Raw genomic sequence first — 25,551 nt, forward strand, 5'->3', positions numbered from 1 at the left:
GTAGGGAGAATGCATTGGCTTTCTGAAGACAGAAGCAGAGAACAAGACACTAAAGTCTCCTCTAGAATCATAAACCCAAAAGAACAAGACACTAAAGTCTCCTCTAGAATCATAAACCCAAAAGACACACGATCTTTCACAATGATGAGTGCACCGGTGAAGGTTCGTTAGATTGCAGGCAACTAAGACCAACTTTGTCTTAGGTAAGGCACACAGAGAAAAGGGAAATGGGAGTGGGAAGGAACTGGAAGGATTCTGAGTAACCTACAGGAGCCCGGGAAATACTGAAGAACAGTGTGTCAGACAACTGTCATGGGTCAACTTGAAAATCTTTTTCACCACTGCTATGGAAGCCAGTTCCACCCAAATTTCAACCAGCTTAATGCAGCTTAATTTCAACTGTAGAGCAGCTACTCTGGACTTGTGTACCTCTCATTTCTAGTCCTGGGGCTTCTTCTACACCACTGTAAGTGATGACCAGTAGGAATTTGCTGGGTACCCACAAGTGTGCACGTCAGAGTGGACTTAACACCATGGGGATACCTTCCACCAACAGGAAATACTAGTCTGTGGATAAATGCCTCCCCTTTTCCCCCATTCAGAGCAATAGTTCTGATACCCATTTTGAAAATCTCCTAAGTCAAGTCCTTGGCATTAAAGACCAGTCACTAGTAGTGGTCGACAACTCAATACAGTACAATAACTCATTCTTGTACTGATTCCCTTTCTTCCATCCCTGTTTCATTCCACCTGTCCCAAACTCTCTGAACACATATTATCAAATATACTAAATGCAAGCCAGCTTTTATCTCAGGCTCTGCTTCCTGGGGAACCCAGGTCAAGACACACAGGCCTTGGAAATGATCCAATATAGCTCTGGAAATCTCAGCTGTAGAAATATGTGGACTTTCGCTTGAGAGTGATGGTATCAGTGGACTCATCTGTAACCAACCTTCAACTTCTTCCCAGGAGAGGGTCTGATGAGCCCAGCTTAGGTCACATACATACTCTGAGGTCAAAGGATATGGAACTCATGCCCTAATCTCAACAGAATCACTTGGAGAAGAGGCAGTTCTTCAAAGAGTATGTGGAAATTGGAAACGGGATGATTTAGGAAAATTCTGTTTTCTAGTTGCAAGCTGCTTTTGGATCATGTTAATTTATCTTTTTTTAAGATAACATTAACATTAAAAACACCAACATCCGAATTATAGGTGTCCCAGAAGAAGAAAAGAAAAAGAAAGGGACTGAGAAAATATTTGAAGAGATTATAGTTGAAAACTCCCCTAATATGGGAAAGGAAATAGTTAATCAAGTCCAGGAAGCACAGAGAGTCCCATACAGGATAAATCCAAGGAGAAACACGACAAGACACATATTAATCAAACTATCAAAAATTAAATACAAAGAAAACATATTAAAAGCAGCAAGGGAAAAACAACAAATAACACACAAGGGAATCCCCATAAGAACAACAGCTGATCTTTCAGCAGAAACTCAGCAAGCCAGAAAGGAGTGGCAGGACATATTTAAAGAGATGAAGGAGAAAAACCTACAACCAAGATTACTCTACCCAGCAAGGATCTCTTCAGATTTGATGGAGAAATTAAAACCTTTACAGACAAGCAAAAGCTGAGACAGCTCAGGACCAACAAACCAGCTTTAAAACAAATGCTAAAGGAACTTCTCTAGGCAGGAAACACAAGAGAAAGAAAAGACCTACAATAACAAACCCAAAACAATTAAGAAAATGGGAATAGGAACATACATATCGATAATTACCTTAAATGTAAATGGATTAACTGCTCCCACCAAAAGACACAGACTCACTATATGAATACAAAAACAGGACCTGTATATTTGCTGTGTAAAACAGAACCACTTCAGACCTAGGGACACATACAGACTGACAGTAAGGGGATGGAAAAAGATATTCCATGCAAATGGAAATCAAAAGAAAGCTGGAGTAGCAATTCTCATATCAGACAAAATAGACTTGAAAATAAAGACTATTACAAGAGACAAAGAAGGACACTACATAATGATCAAGGGATCAATCCAAGAAGAAGATATAACAATTGTAAATATTTATGCACCCAACACAGGAGCACCTCAATACATAAGGCAATTACTAACAGCCATAAAAGGGGAAATCGACAGTAACACAATCACAGTAGGGAAATTTAACACCCCACTTTCACCAATGGACAGATCATCCAAAAAGAAAATAAACAAGGAAGCACAAGCTTTAAATGATACATTAAACAAGATGGACTTAATTGATATTTATAGGACATTCCATCCAAAAATAACAGAATACACATTCTTCTCAAGTGCTCATGGAACATTCTCCAGGATAGATCATATCTTGGGTCACAAATCAACCCTTGGTAAATTTAAGAAAACTGAAATCGTATCAAGTATCTTTTCCGACCACAATGCAATGAGACTAGATATCAATTACAGGAAAAGATCTGTAAAAACTACAAACACATGGAGGCTAAACAATACACTACTTAATAACGAAGTGATCACTGAAGAAATCAAAGAGGAAATCAAAAAATACCTAGAAACAAATGACAATGGAGACACGATGACCCAAAACCTACGGGATGCAGCAAAAGCACTTCTAAGAGGGAAGTTTATAGCAATACAATCCTACCTTAAGAAACAGGAAACATCTTGAATAAACAATCTAACCTTGCACATAAAGCAATTAGACAAAAAAGAACAAAAAACCCCAAAGTTAGCAGAAGGAAAGAAATCATAAAGATAGATCAGAAAGAAATGAAAAAGAAATGAAGGAAATGATAGCAAAGATCAATAAAACTAAAAGCTGGTTCTTTCAGAAGATAAACAAAATTGATAAACCATTATCCAGACTCATCAAGAAAAAAATGGAGAAGACTCAAATCAATAGAATTAGAAGTGAAAAAGGAGAAGTAACAACTGACACTGCAGAAATACAAAGGATCATGAGAGATTACTACAAGCAACTCTATGCCAATAAAATGGACAACCTGGAAGAAATGGACAAATTCTCAGAAATGCACAACTGCCAAGACTGAACCAGGAAGAAATAGAAAATATGAACAGACCAATCACAAGCACTGAAATTGAAACTGTGATTAAAAATCTTCCAACAAACAAAAGCTCAGGACCAGAGGGCTTCACAGGTGAATCCTATCAAACATTTAGAGAAGAGCTAACACCATCCTTCTCAAACTCTTCCAAAATATAGCAGAGGGAGAAACACTCCCAAACTAATTCTACAAGGCCACCATCACCCTGATACCAAAACCAGACAAGGATGTCACAAAGAAAGAAAACTACAGGCCAACATCACTGATGAACATAGATGCCAAAATCCTCAACAAAATACTAGCAAACAGAATCCAACAGCACATTAAAAGGATCATACACCATGATCAAGTGGGGTTTATTCCAGGAATGCAAGGATTCTTCAATATACGCAGATCAATCAATGTGATACACCATATTAACAAACCGAAAGAGAAAAACCATATGATCATCTCAATAGATGCAGAGAAAGCTTTCGACAAAATTCAACACCCGTTTATGATAAAACCCCCCCAGAAAGTAGGCATTGAGGGAACTTTCCTCAACATAATAAAGGCCATATATGACAAACCCACAGCCAACATCGTCCTCAATGGGGAAAAACTGAAACCATTTCCACTAAGATCAGGAACAAGACAAGGTTGCCCACTCTCACCACTCTTATTCAACATAGGTTTGGAAGTTTTAGCCACAGCAATCAGAGAAGAAAAGGAAATACAAGGAATCCAAATCGGAAGAGAATAGGTAAAGCTGTCACTTTTGGCAGATGACATGATACTATACATAGAGAATCCTAAAGATGCTACCAGAAAACTACTAGATCTAATCAATGAATTTGGTAAAGCAGCAGGATACAAAATTAATGCACAGAAATCTCTTGCATTCCTATACACTAATGATGAAAAATCTGAAAGTGAAATTAAGAAAACACTTCCATTTACCACTGCAACAAAAAGAATAAAATATCTAGGAATAAACCTACCTAAGGAGACAAAAGACCTGCATGCAGAAAATTATAAGACACTGATGAAAGAAATTAAAGATGATACAAATAGATGGAGAGATATACCATGGTCTTGGATTGGAAGAATCAACATTGTGAAAATGACTCTACTACCCAAAGCAATCTACAGATTTAATCAAATCCCTACCAAATTACCACTGGCATTTTTCACAGAACTAGAACAAAAAATTTCACAATTTGTATGGAAACACAAAAGACCCCGAATAGCCAAAGCAATCTTGAGAACGAAAAATGGAGCTGGAGGAATCAGGCTCCCTGACTTCAGACTATACTACAAAGCTACAGTAATCAAGACAGTATGGTACTGACACAAAAACAGAAATATAGATCAATGGAACAGGATAGAAAGGCTAGAGATAAACCCACGCACATACGGTCACCTTATCTTTGATAAAGGAGGCAAGAATATACAGTGGAGAAAAGACAGCCCCTTCAATAAGTGGTGCTGGTAAAACTGGACAGGTACATGTAAAAGTAAGAAATTAGAACACTCCCTAACATCATACACAAAAATAAGCTCAAAATGGATTAAAGACCTAAGTGTAAGGCCAGACACTATCAAACTCTTAGAGGAAAACACAGGCAGAACACTCTATGACATAAATCACAGCAAGATCCTTTTGACCCACCTCCTAGAGAAATGGAAATAAAAACAAAAATAAACAAATGGGACCTAATGAAACTTCAAAGCTTTTGCACAGCCAAGGAAACCATAAACAAGACCAAAAGACAACCCTCAGAATGGGAGAAAATATTTGCAAATGAAGCAACTGACAAAGGATTAATCTCCAAAATTTACAAGCAGCTCATGCAGCTCAATATCAAAAAAACAAACAACCCAATCCAAAAATGGGCAGAAAACCTAAACAGACATTTCTCCAAAGAAGATATACAGACTGCTAACAAACACATGAAAGAATGTTCAACATCATTAATCATTAGAGAAATGCAAATCAAAACTACAATGAGATATCATCTCACACCAGTCAGAATGGCCATCATCAAAAAATCTAGAAACAATAAATGCTGGAGAGGGTGTGGAGAAACGGGAACACTCTTGCACTGCTGGTGGGAATGTGAATTGGTTCAGCCACTATGGAGAACAGTATGGAGGTTCCTTAAAAAACTACAAATAGAACTACCATATGACCCAGCAATCCCACTACTGGGCATATACCCTGAGAAAACCATAATTCAAAAAGAGTCATGTACCAAAATGTTCATTGCAGCTCTATTTACAATAGCCAGGACATGGAAGCAACCTAAGTGTCCATCAACAGATGAATGGATAAAGATGTGGCACATGTACAATGGAATATTACTCAGCCATAAAAAGAAACGAAATTGAGTTATTTGTAGTGAGGTGGATGGACCTCGAGTCTGTCGTACAGAGTAAAGTAAGTCAGAAAGGAAAACAAATACCGTATGCTAACACATATATATCGAATCTAAGAAAAAAAAAAAGGTCATGAAGAACCTAGGGGCAAGACTGGAATAAACACAGAGACCTACTAGAGAATAGACTTGAGGATATGGGGAGGGGGAAGGGTAAGCTCTGACAACGTGAGAGAGTGGCATGGACACATATACACTACCAAACGTAAAATAGATAGCTAGTGGGAAGCAGCCGCATAGCACAGGGAGATCAGCTTTGTGACCACCTAGAGGGGTGGGACAGGGAGGGTGGGAGGGAGGGAGACACAAGAGGGAAGAGATATGGGAAGATATGTATATGTATAGCTGATTCACTTTGTTATAAAGCGGAAACTAACACACCATTGTAAAGCAATTATACTCCAATAAAGATGTTAATAAAAAAAAAAAAGGTATGCCTTGTGGTATACTAGCAGATCTTTGTGCCTGAAGTGTAAGTTTCCTTTCTCTAAGGTATCAGTAGCTTCCTATATCCTGGTTAGAGTCTTAAAATAGAAAACATTAGCATGATTCAGGTGTATTATGGGATTTTCTGGTAGGTTTTTCTGAAAGCTCAAAATTGATATTTTGAATTTGGAAAGCTTAGACTCTAGCAATTGTTAAAATAACCAGCTTCGTTTTTCACTCACTCTCAGTTTGTCTCTTTCTAGGTTAATATCCAACACAGGTATTAAGCACTTGCCAGCTGTTCACAAGATTCAATCTCTCCAAAAGGTGTTACTGTAAGTTTGAAGAGTGGTTACCAACTCTTTACTCGATAGCTGTCCTGCCCAACAGCCTCTGGGCCTGTAATATGCACTGTGTAGTCTACATCCTCCAAAGATGTTGCTCTGGGTGAGCAGAGGTAGGAAGGCAAACAGCAAGTGTCCTCGGTTTTACCTTAAGGCCAGCTAATCTCAGTTTGGAGAAAGTCAGCAGGCTCCTCAGTAAGACAGTTGTCAACAGAGCCAGCTTGTAGCAAATCAGGAAGTCTCCCCTTTCTTCACTATTTAGTACCTTACACACCTCCCTCCTGTAACCCCCTTTGTCTTCTATCATCGTCTCCTCTTCCCTCCAGAATTCCCATGCTGCCCTAAGCATAAAGAAACCACCTGACAAACTCACAGTGAAGTGTTAATGACGATGTATTTTGAAAGAGCAAGAGAAAAGGCAATGTATAATAGCAAGTTTATTTTCAATAGTGAAATTGTAAGAATCTGGACAGACCCAAAAGGAAGAGGTAGGGAAGAGATGCAATGAGCTAAGGAAGGAAGGAGAGAGGGAGGGAGAGGGAAAACTAGAGAATATCCCCCATTTCTCAAATTGTTCCAAGCAATTTACTCCTTTTACATTTACATGTTAGATCAGACCCAACAGGGAAGCTTCAGAGGATGAGGGGTACAAACAGAAAACCGAGACTTTCTTCATCCTTTCAGTCAGAAGGAGAAAACCCAATGATAAAAATTTCTGTGACCCAAGGAGAACAGAGGAAGGAAACTAGCTTTGAGAAGGGGATTGAGATGGAGGAAGATGAAGGCCCAAGTAAGGTGGATGGAGAAGTTTGGTCTGGAGATGAAAGGTCAGCTTAAGTGACTTTGTCCTATTGATCAGGTACCAACTGTGGAGGCAAGGGTAACAAATGAGTCTGTTAGAACCTCAGCACAGTTGAATTAGCTAAGAAGACTTTCAGAGAGGGAAGAGGCTGCATGTCTGCAATTCCATTGTTAAGAAGAACTGATATACTAAACGTAAATGAGATGCCATTCATCTCCCAAACACTGAGCTCATCAACCTTCAGAACAACAGCTATTCCAACATTACCTCAGCTAAAGACTACACCATGCCAAGTAGACTGCTTGCGGGGAGATGACATGGAGTGGAGCTGACATAAATACCTAATTTGTCTGTACTTTCTTCTAGAGACATTCAAGATAATATAAACATCCACACAGTTGAAAGAAATTCTTTCGTGGGGCTAAGTTTTGAAAGTACGATTCTGTAAGTAAAGGAAAACACTCCAATGGAGGAACATTTGGTTTTTCCTGTAATGATTTCTTTCTCATAATGGTATGCTCCTTTTATTGTTTGGGTAACTTTGGCATTTCACCTTTCCAGTTTCTCTCTGGTTCTGTGTTTTTCTCTCATTTCCCATCTTTACATTTCCAAATCACAACATGGAGACATGTTAATAATGTATGATTCTGTGGTGCAATTCACGTATTTAAAATTGCTCTTTGAATGATGGTCTCCTGTGACGCAACATCTGTTCTGAGGGCCAGAACAACTCACGCATCAATGAAGCTAGTTACTGCCTGGCAAGGCTTCTGTTGCCCAAAGAAAAAGACCAAGAAGGAGTCTGAATCAAGAAGACACGGATATCCCCTTATAACCATGCCAAGCAGCTTCTGGTCAGCCCCACGCTGAGCATATAAGATGACTTCTCATTTTCTTGAAACAATCACGTTTTTTAATGAGCTTGAGTTAATCTCTCTGACTTTGGGGAAAGTTTTTAAGCGCACTCTGCATTATTAACGGACTACCTTCTAATTGTTTGTGCCAGTAGCCTGCGTGGCAGTTTACGTACTTCCCGAGATGGCCAAGAAATAGGGCACTAGGGGTTACCCAAGTGTTTGTGGGATCCACGGAAGTTAGATGCATAGAATGACATTTGGGGAACTGGTAATTGCAATTACATCTGTAAGAAAAGTATTTTCTCTTTACATTTCACAAATGTTGTGTTTTTTTTAAAAATATACATGTGTTTCAATATGCTGATATGTACAAAAGGTAAGTTCTAGTCCAGAAAGAATCTTAGTCTTTCTCAAAGCAATAATATGATTTAGAGACCCATCTATATAAAAAAAAACAAAAAAAAAGGAGCAAGGTGGTGGGAGGGGCCAGAGAGAAACTGTAGGCAGAGATGAGAACATACTGAAGAATAAAGCTAAGCGAAGTATTTGATGTAAATTTACTACAGAGAACAACAGAAAAGGTTTGAAAGAGATTAGCAGAGAAATAGGATGTATGAAGGAAAAAATAAAATCAAAGGCCTGTACTCAGAGTACATAGTAATGGGACAAAATTGTAGGTAATACCTAATCCTTTCCCTTAATATGCTCATGATATTTGGAATCTCTGTGTGTGTGTGTGTGTTGGAAAGAGTTGATGGGGTGTGAGAAGTATGAGAGAAAGGGAAAGCAAAGGAAAAAAGCAGCATGAAGTATGTGCAAAATAAAAGCAATTGTTCTAAGCATAAAGAAGGTATAATGTGATTTGACGCGAGGCTTGAAGGAAGAGTTAAATGACGGAAGGAAGGTAGGTGGCTGAGAAAGGATGTTGGGTCGAAGATGGCCATTAAAAGACGAGTGGGATTTAGCCACAGCATTGGCAAAGGACGAGCAGAGGAAACAGAATCTTCAAGGCCAAGGAGGTTAAAAAAAAAAAAAAAAAGCTAAAAAGGAACTTTTGGAAAATAGTGAGTACCTGAGTAATACCGGCCTGGTGTGCTGCAGCAAAAGGACTCCTTGGCTACATAATGGAGGGAGGAGCTTAGTGATAAATGTAATCAGTTGTACCTGGACGCTTGTGCTTCTTTAAATGTTGCTCTAGAGACTTCCCTGGTGGTGCAGTGGTTAAGAATCCACCTGCCAATGCAGGGGACACGGGTTCAAGCCCTGGTCCGGGAAGATCCCACATGCCGCGGAGCAACTAAGCCCGTGCACCACAACTACTGAGCCTGTGCTCTAGAGCCCGCAAGCCACAACTACTGAGCTCACATGCCACAACTACTGAAGCCTGCGTACCTAGAGCCCGTGCTCTGCTACAAGAGAAGCCAGCGCAATGAGAAGATCACACACCGCAACGAAGAGTAGCCCCCGCTCGCCGCAACTAGAGAAAAGCCCCCACACAGCAACGAAGACCCAACGCAGCCATAAATAAATAAATAAATAAATTTATATTAAAAAAAGAAAGTTGCTCTAAACATATGTGTCATTTTTAAATATAGTGATTCAAAATTAGTTCATGTGGCAAGTTTATTAATACAGTTTTTTTTTTGGCTGTGGCACGCGGCTTGTGAGATCTTAGTTCCCTGAGCTGGGATTGAACCCAGGCCACAGCAGTGGAAGCACAGAGTCCTAACACTAGACCACCGGGGAACTCCCAGAGTATTTTTACAGAAAATATATAAGTGGTAACCTGAAATTAATACGATGTTAGATGTCCATTATCTCAATTTTTTTAAAAAGTCCGTTTGTATTAATAATGTTCTCACAGTTTTGCATACTGACACACATCCTTTTTGTCCAGAACATAAGACAGAAGGCAACCTGTCCTGATCTACCTAGTCTTAACTTTTCCCAAGTGGAGGAAAAGAATTTCAGGAAATAAGAACTTTGGAGAGTGTCCTGCAAGCCCAAAACTACAAAAGAAGCATAGAGATCATAGCCACTCTTCACTGATTCCTGTCCACGGATACTGTGTGGTTCCCCAGAGCTGAGAGCACACTCTCCTAGCGAGGACAGCTTTCTTAAGAGCCAGCATTTCTCAGACATGTCTCTAAAGGATAAATTCACATTTGTGAGAAATGCGTCTTTTTTTTTTTTTTTTAAAACCTCAGATGGCCCTTAATCCATAGATAACAGAATCAGAAGATCCACACTCACCACAATTTAAGTCTCCAGTTGTGCCTAGTCCAGGCGCTATGTCTGGATGCAGGGGCACTTTCTCCTCCTAGGGACATCCACGGGTCCTCAGGAAAAAAAAAAAAAAAAAGCCTGGGGCTTCCCTGGTGGCGCAGTGGTTGAGAGTTCGCCTGTCGACGCAGGGGACACGGGTTCGTGCCCCGGTCCGGGAGGATCCCACATGCCGCGGAGCGGCTGGGCCCGTGAGCCATGGCCGCTGGGCCTGCGCGTCCGGAGCCTGTGCTCCGCAAAGGGAGAGGCCACAACACTGAGAGGCACGCGTGTCGCCAAAAAAAAAAAAAAAAAGCCCGGCAAAATGGCTCTGATGACTGGAAAAGCTTTCTATACATTGGCATCTTTCAAAATCGTGAAGCCCTGTTCTATATATATAAATATATATTGTTTTCAAAACAGCCCAACAATGAAGGATTATCACACTTGGCTAGCAGCCACCCCTACTCTGCCCTGCAACCAGAAATTCTGAACAGGGAAATACCTAGCTATGGCCGACCAGCAGAATGGGCTAATTCAGAAGAGATGAAATGAGGTTACATGTGTACCATCTCCCAGCACAGCCCGGCCACAGGAACTGCTCACTTCCTGTGCGTTTCCTCCCTTCCTCAGCTGGCTTCCATCTCACTTGCCTGCCCCTCAAGGAGATTTCATGGACCAGGTCCCCCAGCACCTTCATTCTTTAGGATGAGGGCAGACCCTGCTTCTGGAGCCTCCTGAGCCTGCACTGAGTGAACACACCAGGGAAGGGACAAAACAAAACGACTAAGGAAAGCATGATTCAGTTACTCCTTAGCTGACGCTCTGCCCTGTTTGTCGTCACCATCATCATGAGGTTGGTTTTAAAACCAGCACTACCTCTCTTAAGAAACTAGGCATATAGGTGATAAATATCAGCTTCTCTGGTAGTAGTTTGAGAGTCTTACAGCCTAATGTAAACCCAGGGCAAGAATTCTGTACACAGTATGTTTTTTGTGTGCTGATCTGTTGACATCAAAAAATGCCACCCGCTCCCCATGTGATGGCATCTATTAAGAAAATCCATAAAGACAAAGGGCTACTTTAAATACAATAATTCTTTTAAATTAGTCTGCATTTTATTTAATCATAGCAACATCTATTTGCATGACATATACATGCAGAAAATGTTAATTATCTAATCTATAGAAAAAACGTTAGGTAGAGCTCATATGGATTTGCACACTGCTTCTGTTGGGTTAAGGGTCAGCCAACTACACCCAATGGGGCGTATCTGGTCCCTGATCTAGGACTAGCTTTTATAAGTGAAGATTTTGATGGTAGGGAACACAAACACTAAACCTAAATGAAGCAAAATGTTACCCCCAAAAAAGAAAACAATTCATTCTTTTCAATAGTAGACCTATACTACAAAAAAAAATTGTGCTCAATTATTACTATTATACTTTAAGTTTGGTCAATAAAAATTTCGTGGCAATTGTTTTATAAGTACCTATATAAAGTACCTATGTAACAATAATATTCTCATTTTGCTTCTTAACCCCACAAAACCTAAAATTTATTATTGGGCCTCCTATAGAAAGTTTGCTGACCCCTTTGTTTGATCCAAAACCCCCAGGATCCACCTCCCACAGGTTAGGGGCAGCTGCTCCAGCGACTGTCACCCCCCCAGGAATAGGCTGACAAATCAGTCCGGAGGCTGGATGTGCTGGGGACACTTGGGTAGGCGTGGGGCAGGCAGGACTTGGGATGCACAGACACTTCTTGGCCATCGGAAGCCACCAATTGGTTGCTAACGTTTTGAAAGACTTGCATTACTCCTGTGTGGATTTTCAGCTAACTGGCTTTCTGGAGGAAGAAAAACACATGCAGTTGTCCTCCTGTGATTTTAAGCGTGTTGAGCTACCCACTGCAGCACCGGAAACCATCGATGTCCTGAACACACGGAAACTTCTCTGGGTCAGCTTTTGGAACAGTGTTATTTGCACACCTACTGAGCCTGACAAGGGAAAGGACCTGACAGCAAATCAAGAGCAACGGATCAGAGGCTCTTCAGGCTAAGCTCTCCTGACCTTGGATTTCTGCTTTTGTTTTCAGATCCATCTAGGGGCACAGCAATGCAGAGCTGTCAGCGCAAGGTGTCCTTGGGCTCCCCTGTCCAGGCAAACCTGCTCACTGACCTTCTTGGCACAATCAGGATGACTGTTCCACATCCAGCCCCCCCTCGCCCAGAGCCTCCCCCCCGCGCCCACTCACACAACCTCACCCCGCCACGACCCACAGTCTCTATCACTGATTTCTCCTCCTTTCTGGCTTAACCCAGAGCCACCTCCACAAACCACCAATAACCAAGTCCCTGCAGGTCACGGGAGATGTGCAGGTTGTCTGACAGCTTAATTAGATCACTTTTTGATGACAGCCAGGCCTGCTGCTGTGAATGAGCCTGAGTGAGAGGCTTAAGGCCATACAGAAAGGCGACAACTCCGTCTTATAAACACTTGTTCGATAACTGTATGATTTCTGTCCTTCAGGACAGGACAGATCTTTGTCTGCTCTCTCCATGGCATTGTCTCTGCACACAACTGATATGTGCAAAGACCTTCTGGGATCCAGGCTGCTATGCCTAAGTGTGCCTTCTCAAAATTAGATTTCATTTATTTCTCTGAATAATACATGCACATAATGCAAACTTCCAATGTTACAAAAGGTTATACAGTGATAAATCAGTCTCCCTTCCACCCCAACCCCAAGCTTTAAGGGTGGTATTTTATTTATGCCACTGACCTGTGCTGTCTGACCCTGCCCCAGTGCTTCCAATTATGAAACCCATGTATTGTTTGCATCCGACAGTATTGGCTTTTTAATGGGTCTTTTATTTCAGATGGCTGAGTAAGAATGGGATTCAAGAAATACACAACTGTGCATTCAACGGAACCCAACTAGATGAGCTGTAAGTAGCCCTGACTATTCTTCCAGGTCATTTAGAGGGAAATGGCTCTTACAACAGTAATGTTTACATGGCTTTGTGTTTCCCTTCTTCTTTCCTCAACTCCATCCCCAGGAATCTAAGTGATAACAATAATTTGGAAGAATTGCCTAATGATGTTTTCCAGGGAGCCTCTGGACCAGTCATTCTGTGAGTAGCTTCCCCCACTTCCGTGTGCAAGAGATCAGCATCTTACGTTTTAGAAGTCAACTTTCTCCGATTCGGGGAAGCTTATGACGCAGGGCTGGCAATTAAGATCAAATTTTATTTGTGTCATCTGCAAAGATTTATCGGACAATTTAGGGCTGATCCACATTCTAAATTTCAGTAAAGTAGCAAGAGTAACAACAGCAACTAACATTTAATGAGCACTTACCAAGTCCCAGCCAGTGTTTTAAAAACTTAAGATGAATTTTCTAATTTAATCCTTACAATAACCTCTGTGGTAGGAGCTATTAGTCCCATTTTAGAGAAGAAAAAACGGGCTTCCCTGGAGGGGTCAATTCATCCAAGGTCACAGAAATTTTAGAGCACAGATTCCACACCAAACTGGTCTAACTCATAGTACACTCTTAACCACTCTGCTATACATCTCTTCCCTGAAAGGGAAAGCACAGTTCTCCTTCCTCACTCTCAATGTCCAGGAGTTTCTCTCAAACCAGTGAGATATACACACACATTTATGTCTGGATCCTCTCTGTCTCGATTCCAGATCTCTTGGGATGTATCCAGTGCCTCTCAGCCCTGCATCAGCACCTCTCCTCCTATTATTGCTTCCTCGTGTCCATTTCTCCCCCCAAGAGTGACTTTCCCCTATTCTCTTCTCATCAGTCCCTGCCCTTCCACAAGGGTCACCCACCTCTTCCCTGACAATCTCAGCCAACAGTGAATGCCTCCTCCTGTGATTCACACAGTCTTCACGGCTGCAGGGGCCCAAATCCGCAAGAGCTTTTTAAAAATGTGTTTTCCTAGGCTCCAAGCAAGACCCACTACATCTATTGACAAAGGTACTGTAGGAATAAGAAAGGAATCTGGAAGGAAGGAGTCAGATCCAAGAAGAAATAGTGAGCAAAGAAATAGATAAACATGTGACTAGATGTAAGGTTTGCTAGATGATCCTCCTATAGCCTGCCTAAGGCCAGCTGGGGCATTTGGGAGCCACTAGCCAGCACCTCTTACTTGGCAGTCAGTATATATATTATCTACCTATCTACGTACCATCTATCAACATCACTTCATTTTCACCAAAGAGCTTATCCAGTTGACCCTTGAACAACACAGGTTTGAACTGAGTCCACTTACACGTGGATTTTTTTCAATAAATATATACTATCTGTGGTTGGTTGAATCCTCGATGTGGAATCCTGGATAAGGAGGACAGGGCTATGAAACTTGGGCATCCGTGGATTCTGGTATCTGCGGTGGGTCCTGGAACCAATCCCCAACAGACACCAAGGGGCGACTGTATTCTCCTTCAGGCTGGAACCCAGCCATCTCTGGAATGAGACCCTGTATGGTAGAGCAGAAACTCCATAAATGGTCATTACTGATGATAAAGGATATGTTGTGACCTCATATGGGACTCTGTCTCTTTGAAGAAGTCCAAAGATTATTCCAGAATGCCTGGTTTCAGATAGGCAATATGTACAAACGAAGGGAGTATCCACGTGATTAAAGCACACATGGCAGAGCAGACTACCTAGGTTTAAAACCAGTTCTTTCAGCTCTCTAAACCTCGGTTTCCTCACCTAAAAAAGGGCAGAAGCAAACAAACAAAAAATGGCAGAAACAATAATACCTATTTCCTAATACTGTTTGAAGCTTAATAATATTATACATGTGTGTGTGTGTATATATATTTATATTTTTATATTCACTCACTGATTCACTCAGATAGATCTTAAGCAGCAGCCTTGTACTATGCACTGTATATAGTGCAAGGAACAAAAGTTTTTCCTCACAGAAAGCTTGCATTCCTATAAGGGGGAGTCAGACAATAGAACTAAATATGCAACTTAATAATATCAGGTCACGACGTGCCCTATGAGGCACCAAGCAGGACACGGGTGTAACAAACGGGAAGCGCCGGGCATAGAGTCCCTGCGTTCCAATGTACAGAGTCTTCAGAACTTGTAACGCTTAGTCCATGCTTCTTATTCTTAGAGTACCTGGGAGACAGACAGACTTAGAGAAAGTGCTTTCAGGGCCTTTGACCAGCAGAATAGCAGTGTGTCAATTTCACTTAGCTAACAGTCCTGAGGGTTTTGAATGTGCCTGAACAGGCCCCTCTATCTGTTACATAAGAACATACCTGTGATGGGGTAGGTTTTCATATGTGACCTGTACCAGGTACACTATAAAATCACAGCACCTTAACCACTGTCTGCTACTGAGAACACTCAAGTTGGACAGGATCCCCAACTAGCTCATTACCCAGCTGAGGAAACCAGGGACAGAAATGCGAAGTGCCCTGCTATCGATCACACCACCACCGTTAAGTGGCAGAGCTTAAACCAGTAACTAGGTGTCTTGCCTTACATCCCATGTAGTCCCAACATACCATGTCACCAAAATACATAAACATGTCCAATCAGATGTCTAAAAGGGCCCCTAAAATTAACTGTGAACTAAAATAGGGGGGAAGATAACTACAAACACCAGACCCCTGAGCCCAAGAACACAAGTGACACACACACACACACACACACACACACACAGCATAGAAGAACGCCCCCTGCAGTTGACAAGCAGGTCCCAGGCTGAGGCACGGTGCGGTGTGTCTGATCAGTGTTCAGTGGAAAACACAAACATGAATCCACAGCCAGCCCTGCCACGAATGCCGGCAGGAAGGGATGCCGTCATCACCAGCAGTTCTGCAGGGTCCTCGAGTTACAGGCCCACTTTCCACCCTTTTACCATAGAGACAGTGAATAAACTTGATAGAAAATCCAAAGGAATTATGAAGCACTTGCCATGACTTAAAAAGGTAGAGAGTGATAATACACCCCTACATCTTTTCATTTCGATATGCATGACGATATACGTGCAACATCCTGGCCGAAAGCCCAGCCTGTAACTGCTGGTCTCCTTCTCCTCCCCTTAGGGGCAAGAAGGTTGATCAGCTTAACAACAAGCCTCCTTTTCTGGGGCTTTCAGGTTAGTCCGCAGATGTCTTACCAGCCTCTCTGGCTGCTAACTTGGGACTCTAGGGCCTATCCCATCCCCTACTTCTGCAACCTGATGCGCCAACCCCCGCGAAACCCTGGCCTGAGAGCTGCTTGTTTAGTGTGTGCAGAGGACCAGCCCACGCTGGTGCCGTGGGTTCATGGGTTGGAGAAGGAGTGTGTGCAGACCACTCAGCCCACAGTAGATGCGGCTCAGGTTAGGGCTGTGACCGTGGCTCGGGTCAGATTCCCCTCCCAGAAAATCAGACTGTCATGTGGATATTTGCATGCAAAAGGTTTACTGGAGAGCGCTCTTGGAGTCTGTGGGGAGTGCTTGATGGACGCAGAAGCAGGCTAACAGGGAAGCTGAACTACAATACATTTGCAACAGAAGCTTCCGCTGATCCTATGGGGAGCTCTGGCATTAAGATGGCCCTTCAAAACTGACTGAAGGTAAGGGGCCAGGCCTTTTCATCAACAGTCATTGGGTGCAGGCTGGCCCTGAGGAAGAGCCAAGTCTCGGGTGAGTCAGGCGAGGGCAAATCCCAGAGCAGAACTCGGCTATGGGCCACCTACGCTGTGAGCGGTCCTCAGCTGCCCTCAAGCCGTGGTTCTAAACTTGACCTTGCATCAGAATCACCCGGCACGCTTGTAAAACCCTAGATGGCTGATCCCCACCCCCAGAATTTTTGATTCAGCAGGTCGGGGGGGGGGGCCTGAGAACCTGCACCTCTAACAACTTTGCAGGTGAAGCTGACGTTGCTGGTACAGAAAGCACACTGAGAATCACTGCCCTAGAACGAGTGCTGGGAATGGGGAAGCTTGGCCGGGTCTCCAGAGTATCTCCTCCAAGAGCTAACTGTGGGGAAATCTCCCTCCCCAACAGGCTCAGTGTTTTGTCCCCAGTAGATATATGCAAGGGATTCTGAAAGAGTTAAGGGGAGGGCACCCAAACCAAACATAACTCCTTTCCTGAAGGCAAAAATTTTAGTTGAGTGCAAAACAAACAGGGAGCCTCTGAACACCTGAGGGTGCAAGGATAAGACGTTCCACTGCAAAGAGAAATAGATGCAGAGAAAGCTAGGGGCACACAGACAAGCTCCATTGGGTTTCCGAGGAGTAGTCTAGCATCCTGACTTCCCCCTCATGAGTCTTGACCTTGACTATCAGTAGCCATCTGAGTTTTCACGTGATATTCTGAACTCAGTCAAGTTTTCTTTTTCTTCCTTCCTTCCTTTTTTTTTTTTTTTTTTTTTTAGCAATCAAGCAATTGCTGTTTCCTTGGGAAACCATTTCCTGTGGGGAAAATTTAATGCACTGCCTTTGCAGGCTGGAGCCGGTACAATCATATTCTGATGGTTTATCAAATTGATGTGGCTATAGCTCAGATTCATTTGATAGTTCAGATTCAAACACTGCGGTATTTGTATAAGAATGATTCTCTTCCATTACCAGTGTACGCACAATCCTATAGATAAGCAAATTGCCTTTTTATTCCGCCTGGGATCATAAAAGAGAGGTCTTCTAGCCATTTGTCAGTGTAGTATACACCAGAAATGTGCTCTCACTTATGGAAATGATTGACCTGTAACAATATCTTTGCTGGGAAAAGTAGAAATTGTTCAAATCAAATTTGTGGCACTGGCTATAACACACTTTATTAAATGGGGCACAGAGCACAGTTTAACTCTCCTGACTCAGTGTCTTATTACTGACTGCTGTTTCCCTTTCTACTTTGTATCTCAAAATCAAGAACCCTAACAATGTTGAAACAGTTCAGGATTGCTAAATCTCTTCAGCCATTGTCTTTTGAGTCTCCTGTTGGTACTACGTTTCAGGATTTAAATTCTCAAAACCAGCCAGAATGTAGCATGTGCTGAAATGTTAACCAAAGTGGCACCTTAAAAAGAAAGGCTGCCAGCATGAGACCAGCCTGAAAGACAAGGATTAAAAACACCAGCCCATGATTACCCCTTCCCCTGCTGATATAAATGTCTATGGACTTTTCTTAATCCGTGGAGATACCAGAGAAACATTTTTCTGCCAGTCCAAAATATGGAAGTCTTATGATAGTTTCCATGTTTGCTCACCCCAGCAAGTATGCAGTAAGCTTGAAGTAGACACTTCTACAAACACTTTTATTTCCCTATCACCCAGGAACCACTTCTGCTAAAGACTTGTGCTTTACCAAACTCTAAGTGACTCTGCATCTCTCTCCTACCAACCGCTCCCTCCTTTCAATACCCACCAGCGGACGCTCGGGATCCCAGGACACTGACAAGATGCCATAGTCCCCCAGAAGCAAAGCCACCTAGCGAAAAAGACAGCAGCTCACATATTTTGGAGCTGTGATGAGGAGGAAACCGAAATACAAGCTAAGTCCAGAACACTCAGCAGACAGAGAGGCACCGACGCTTCCCGAGCAGGCTTCCCCATCCAACACCTAGTCACTGGATTGCATGCAGGTCAACCCACACACACATTAGTCTATTTCGTCTTCAATCTGTGTCTATCTCCTTGTAAACTTTGCACAAGGATGCTCTCTTCCTTGATTCCTTTGATACTCTCAGTCACATATAATTGCCTGCTGCGGAAGCACCGTTTTGCTGAGCCCCCTTTAAATCCGGATTTCCTCCATCTGCCTTGCATCTTTCTCCCTTTAGAATTGCTCTTCTGTAAGACTTGCTTCAACTTCTCTTTTTTTTTTTTATGATGCTGAGGCATCTCTGCTAATCAGACAAGTATCCACTGAGTAGATTTCACGAACCAAGCTCTGTGCCAAATACTAATACCGTGTAGAACACAAAAGTATCTTAGTAATCCCTGCTCTCAGAGCATCTGAAACCTGGCTGAGGAAACAAAACAAATGTACATGAAAAGCTGAATAGTACGAAACAGCAGAAGAGATAATACAAGGTACTAGAGTCTCTGTAAGTGCTAGAGGTCAGAAGACATCACAGCTGGCTGGGGTGATCTATCTAGTTCCTTTCCCAATCCTCCATCAGCGCCATTTCCCAGCCTATCTTTGAACAAAGCAACAATTTTCTGGGTGCTTTCTATGTGAAAGGCACTGCTGAGAATGCAAGGAGCCCTCTGCCCTCCAGGAGAGAGAAGATGCAAATACAAACAGCTAGTATATAAAGCAAAAGACGGTACGTGAGAGAGGCAGAAAGTATACAGACTACAGTGCTATTGCACTCTTAATGGCGTTCAAGGAAAAATACATCTACAGCTGTTACAAATGATGGGGATGACAGAATCTCAGAGATGTCAAGGCGAGTCTGTTTGGGTACTCTATTTCTGCATAAAAGCTATCCTTAAACTCAGTGCCTTAAAACAACCATTCCATTTTCCCCACAGTTTTATGTTTTAGAAGTTTGGGTGGCTTGTCTCTGATCCATGTGATGTCGGTTCAGGTGGCTGGGTCCGGGGGGTCTACTCCAAGCTGTACCCTTCACCCATATATCTGGTGCATCTGTGCTCCTTGGTACCTCTCTACAGACAGACAGACAGACAGACAGACACACACACACACACACACACACACATGGCACCTTGTCCTCCAGAACCCTCTGTGCACGGCTTAGACTTTTTCCGGCATGGCACTCTCAGGGCATCAGAGTTCTTTCACTACAGCTTAGGGCTCTATAAGATCAATTTAGAAGCTATCAGTGCTCTGAAAGGCAAGGTCCAGAACTGGTACAGCAACACTTTCATCATACTCTACTATAAGCCAAAGACGTCACAGTTCAGCCTGGATTCAAGGGAAGGGCAAACAGACCCTCTATGGAAGAGTATAAAGAATTTACAGTCATCTTTAATCGACTACAGAGTCAATGAGAGCATACCATGGAATTGCACAGAATACAAAAATCTGTCTGTTTTTGGAAATATTCAATTACTGTGATTTTTGTATATTTTAAAATCAAGGGGGAAAGGCATAACTAAGAAAAAATAGTCTGTTTTGTATCACTTGATTTTAGAAATATGAAAAATGTTGACGGCAGGTAATAAATGATTGCCCTGGTTTAAATTATTCCTGAAGCACTTTGTTTATACCTTCACCTCATTCCTTGGAGGAAGCCTTGAACTGCTTTAGACAAAACAGGCAACCTTTGCTCCCTTCCATATTTGAGGGAAAAAAGACGACCCCATAGACCAGGCAAAACAAGAACTTCGTCACCGGGACCAGAGTATCAATAGCAGAACTGGTCAGAGGAGAAATTGCCTGAAGAGAGAAACTAGAAAGGTTATTTTAGGGCAGAGAATAAAGTTGAGAAGCTCTGGAACACTGGAAAGGCTAAGTGGAGAACAGGACAGGACAGCTGGATCTTTCAGCAGCAGAGAGCGAAGACTCCTCACAAGGACAAAGGTTCATGGATCAGACACTTATCTCCAGGGACCCCAGCTCTGAAGAATTAGAATACGTAGGCAAGAACTAGAAAAGAGACCTTGGAACACTGAGAACTTTCACCTCATGGTGATGGCAATGAATGTTATGAGCAGTAGTTAAATTCCAGATCTATGTGGAAGGTAAAGCCAAGTTATTTTGCTGAGGGTTTGCATGTGGGGTGTGAGAGAAAGAGGAGTCAAGGATGACTTACAAGTTTCTGCAGGAACAACCGGAAAGGCTGTAAGTAGAGCAGGTTTGGGGAGATATCGGGAGCTCAATTGTTAATATCTAAAGCTTCACCTTCTTATTCGACATCCAAGTAGAGATTATAAGGAAGTAGCTGAAATATGAGTCCGGAGTTAGGAGAGAAAAGCAGCCTCAAGATAAAAATTGGGAGGGGGGAGGGGACATCAGCATATAAGTGGTGTTTAAGTCATAAGACTAGAGGAGTTCACCTACAGGCTAAGTGAAAATGGAGGAAAGAAGGCTAGGCTCTGAGCCCATGGGTCTAAAAGTTGGAGTTCAGGAAGGAACCAGCAAAGAAGAAATGTCCAAAGAGTCAGGAGACAAATATAACTAGATATAAAGAATGTCACCAGGAAGATGTAAAAATTCTATATTTATATGTACCTAAAAAATTATCCTCAAAAATATGTAAAGCAAAAATTGACAACACTTGAAGTAGTAGTATACCAATCCAAAATCGTAGTCGGAGATTTTAGTGTACTTTTCTCAGGAGCGATAGAACAAGCAAGAGAAAAAATCGGCAAGCACACTGAAGTATTTGAACAGCAGCATTGACAAATTTGATCTATTTGGCATCTAACAAGGAGGGGAACTAAGTAAAATTTACACAGGTTTTACATAAATGGTCATCCTTAACTCTGATAATGTAAATTTGTCTAAATATCAAGCAGGGCTTTAGCAGTCCTGAGATTATCGCTACTAGTCCTAGGACTTAAGGGCCCAGTGAGGATGTGGGAACTGGGACAACTGGTAGCTGCTAGATCCTCAGCAGATCTGTTTGATGACAGCTGCAATCACGGAGGAGCTGCTGCCTGAGGTAAAGAAGGAATGAGAAATACCTAAGTTCACCCTTCCACCCACCCTCCAGTCCCACCAGTGCCACTTGCTGAACCCAACTGAAAGCTGATTGACAAGGTGGTACCTGGGAAATGGAACCCTTGGAGGCCACCTCTCCTGCAATACAGAGCAGAACACAGAAAAGGCACAGAACGGATATGAGAGAAGTGAGGCAAGACCAGCACATCATGTCCAATGCTTTGTACTTCACTGGAAGTGTAATGGGGAACAATTGACTAGTTGTAAGCAGGAAGTCACAATTAATTGGCATTTTTAAAATATCACCCAATCTGCAGTGTAAAGATTGCGTTAGAGAGAGAGCTAGATGGCCACGATGATTAATTTTATGTGTCAAGTTGACTGGGCCATGGGATGCCCAGATAGCTGGTAAAATATTACTTCTGAGTGTGCCTATCAGAGTGTTTTCAGAAGAGATTAGCATTGGAATCAACAGACTGAGTAAAGAAGATTCATCCTCCCCGTGTGGGTGGGCATCATCTAACCAGTTGAGGGCCCTAATAGAACAAAAAGGCAGAGGAAGGGCAAAATGTGCTTCTTTTCTTCCTGAGCTGGAACATCCATCTTCTCCTGGCCTTGTGCGTCAGGGGTCCTGGTTCTTGGGCCTTCAGACTCTGAGACTTAAACCCGTGGCTGTCCTGGTTCTCAGGTCTTTGTCTCTGACTGAATTATACCACAAACTTTCCTGGTTCTCCAGCTTGTAGATGGCATCTCATGAGACCTGTCGGCCTCCAAAATCACATGAGCCAAATTCCATAATACATCTCCTCTTATTTATCTCTATACATCCTAGTGGTTCTGTCTCTCTGAAGAACCTTAATACAATGGTCATGAGAAGAACAGTTATGAGACTGTTGCCTTTCTCTCTAGGCAGAGATTATGGTGACTTAGACTAAAGCTGTGGCAAAAAAAAGCGGACCGATTTGAAACGAATGTAAAAGTTAGGCTTGTGAGAAGAAGAAAACTGAGTCCGAGGGAGGGAGGGGGAGGGGTGAAGGATGACTCCCAGGCTTCTATCCCGAACGACAGGGGGAGATGAAGGAATCATTTGCTAAGATAAGAAAAGCAAAAGGACGAACATATTTACAAGGAAGATGGTAAATTCAGTTTTGATATTTGCAAGTGATCAAAAGAGTGGGATCTGATGGACAGTGGATTATCTGGGCTTGGAGTTCAGAAGTAGTATCTGAACTGGGATATACATTGGGAAGCCATCAGCATATACCTGGTATCTGAAACCAAGGAAGTGGGTGAGATCACCTGGAAAGATTGTGTACAGTCAGAAAGGGGCCTGAGTTTAGAGGAACTCCGATAGATAAAGGAAAAAGAAAAAATCAGAAAAAAGTCAAAGTAGATGTCAGAAGAAATTGAAAAGAATGTGATGCCAAGAAGACGACTGTCTCAGGAAGGAGGAGTGTTTTACGGGTGAAATGTAATTGAGAAATCAAGAAGGTTAGAACTAAGAGCAACTTCCAATGAAGAACTAAGGTTAGAACTTCTAATGAAGTACAAAGTGCTGGCTATGATGTGCTGGTCATCATAGCTACCTTAGTGTGTATTGTTTCTCTAGGGACTGGGAAGAAACAGAGTTGGATTGGGAAATGAGGAAATGGTGACATCAAGTATGGACAACTAGTATAAGAAGCTTGACTGGGAAAGGGAAGTGACAACAGGGCAGCAGCTACGAGTAGGTTTCATTGAACAACAGGAAGCATTATAAACTTTTGAGCAAGAGAATGAATGGCACAATGAAAACAAGGCTTTGAGAAAGTAATTTTCACCAGACTGGGAGAACATACGGGGGAGCAGATATATGTGCACACCCCCGAGTTTCATTGCTCCTAGTGCCCAATGCTTTGACTTACAGGAAATGCAGACATTAGAAGATTCTCCTTCACCAAGTATATCCAAGGATGCTTGAAATGAATCCATCCTGGTCATCACTTGCTACCACTCCCATCAGAAGCACTCATTTACGGCCAACCTTCTGGGCCCAACAGGTCTAAGCCGCTGCCATTTAAATCTCTTCACTCCCACCCCACTGGTCAGGTTGTTTTGAGGGTTTCAGCTGCCAACGGTGCTGCCAGAAAATGGCCCATGTTACTGGTGTTGCTGCCAGCAAGGATGGGACTCTGGAACCCTCCAGTGACAGGGACCTGGTTAAAAGGACCATTTACACTGGTTTCCATATAGACCTCCTGGTTCACCAAGGCAGAGGCTCTCCGACAAAGCAAGAACAACTGCGTGTGTGTGTGTGTGTGTGTGTGTGTGTGTGTGTGTGTGTGTGTGTGTGTGTGTGATGTTTTCTGATAACAGCGGCCAGTCATCAAGTGCTGTCTGTTGGTCAGGAAGTTCTCTATGTACTTTAACTCATTTAATTCTCACAACAACCCTCTGAGGTAGGTACGATTATTATTCCTGTTTTATAGCCGAGGAAACTGACACATGGAGAAGTGAGATAACTTGACCAAGGTCACCAGTCTAATACATAGAGTGGCAGGGTACACGAGCAGGCAAGTCTGGCTGTGGATGCCACGCTCACCACCACCACTCTCTATTGCCACTTTGACTTTGTGCTGAGGGTACCTCTGTTGCCCACCAGATACCTCTTCCCCTTATGGTGTGTTCTCTTTGCATCCTTTGCTGAAATATGGCCACAGATGCCACCCCAGCTCACTGGATATATTTTTACATCTAGTTTTATGGTGAGGAGGAAATGATCTCACTTCCTTGGTCCTATGCAAATTCGTGGGTATCTATTCTATAGATAGACTGTGGAAGGGGAAAGAGATACATTTAAGCCCCAGATCAGCCAGGATGCAAGTACATCCAGGACACAGAGTGGCATGTTATCTATGTCCTCCTACCACAAATATAAGGGCCAAATGTCCCTTTAGCCAAATATTAATCTCACCAAGGCGTGCTGAATGAATTGGAGTCTCCCTCCTCACCCATGTAAAAATATTACTACTGTAGCTGCTATGTTGACGGCTAACAGAGCAGAAAATGTTAGGCCCATAGTAATCAGGTTATGTTTACCTTTTCTCCTTACAGAGATATTTCAAGAACGAGGATCCATTCCCTGCCCAGCTATGGCTTAGGAAATCTTAAGAAGCTGCGGGCCAAGTCAACTTACAACTTAAAAAAGCTCCCCAGTCTGGAAGCTTTTGTCACACTCGTGGAGGCCAGCCTCACCTACCCCAGCCACTGCTGCATCTTTGCCAACTGGAGGCGGCAGATGTGAGTCTTCTCGTGTCCGCCCCCGAGTCCCACTTGGGCACTTCTCCAACGCAGACCTTGGTCCACAACTTCTACACCTGTGTGGCATGAAGAGGATCCCCTGGCAGAGGCACCCACGATGAAATCCCTTAGGCAGAGTCTAGATCAAAGCTTTAGTGTTCTCTCTGAAAATGGGCTCACAGGAGAGGGCTACCCACATGGCAGGCTACCTACCAAATATTAAATGAGCTGACATGAAAAACACCAAGCAAGCCTGACTCGCAGCTGATGCTTAATAAATATTTGTTCCCTTTTCCCTTTGTCCCGACATGCATTTATCCTTCAAGTTCCAAACTCTGCACCCCATAAGTGTGCCAGGGACCATTAAAGTCAGCTTTGGAAGGGAGAAGCATAGATGCCATAGCAAAGACTGCTGCACACACCCGCAACACATCCCAGCAACACGAAACCTCCCTAACCCATCTTTGGAGCTTAGC

At 42.7% G+C, this 25,551-nt stretch overlaps 2 protein-coding genes across 19 annotated transcripts in view; one reads left to right on the forward strand and one right to left on the reverse strand.

Annotated features, from left to right (window-relative positions):
* The window catches only part of GTF2A1L (general transcription factor IIA subunit 1 like), a 959,941-nt gene that overhangs the window by 629,302 nt on the left and 305,088 nt on the right, over window positions 1–25,551 (reverse strand). The gene's annotated exons all lie outside the window — the stretch shown is intronic.
* The window catches only part of FSHR (follicle stimulating hormone receptor), a 166,056-nt gene that overhangs the window by 132,761 nt on the left and 7,744 nt on the right, over window positions 1–25,551 (forward strand). For 4 of the 7 annotated variants that reach the window (XM_079941086.1, XM_079941087.1, XM_079941084.1 and 1 more), the window contains 5 exons: window positions 6,190–6,261; window positions 7,439–7,516; window positions 13,073–13,141; window positions 13,253–13,327; window positions 24,890–25,075. In XM_079941086.1, the coding sequence (XP_079797212.1) occupies window positions 6,190–6,261; window positions 7,439–7,516; window positions 13,073–13,141; window positions 13,253–13,327; window positions 24,890–25,075 (480 nt within the window). The remainder of the gene's footprint in view (window positions 1–6,189; window positions 6,262–7,438; window positions 7,517–13,072; window positions 13,142–13,252; window positions 13,328–24,889; window positions 25,076–25,551) is intronic. The other 3 variants (XM_079941089.1, XM_079941088.1, XM_079941085.1) reach the window with 2 other exon arrangements.

This window comes from Stenella coeruleoalba (assembly GCF_951394435.1).
Source record: "Stenella coeruleoalba genome assembly, chromosome: 13".
Lineage (NCBI taxonomy): Eukaryota > Metazoa > Chordata > Mammalia > Artiodactyla > Delphinidae > Stenella > Stenella coeruleoalba.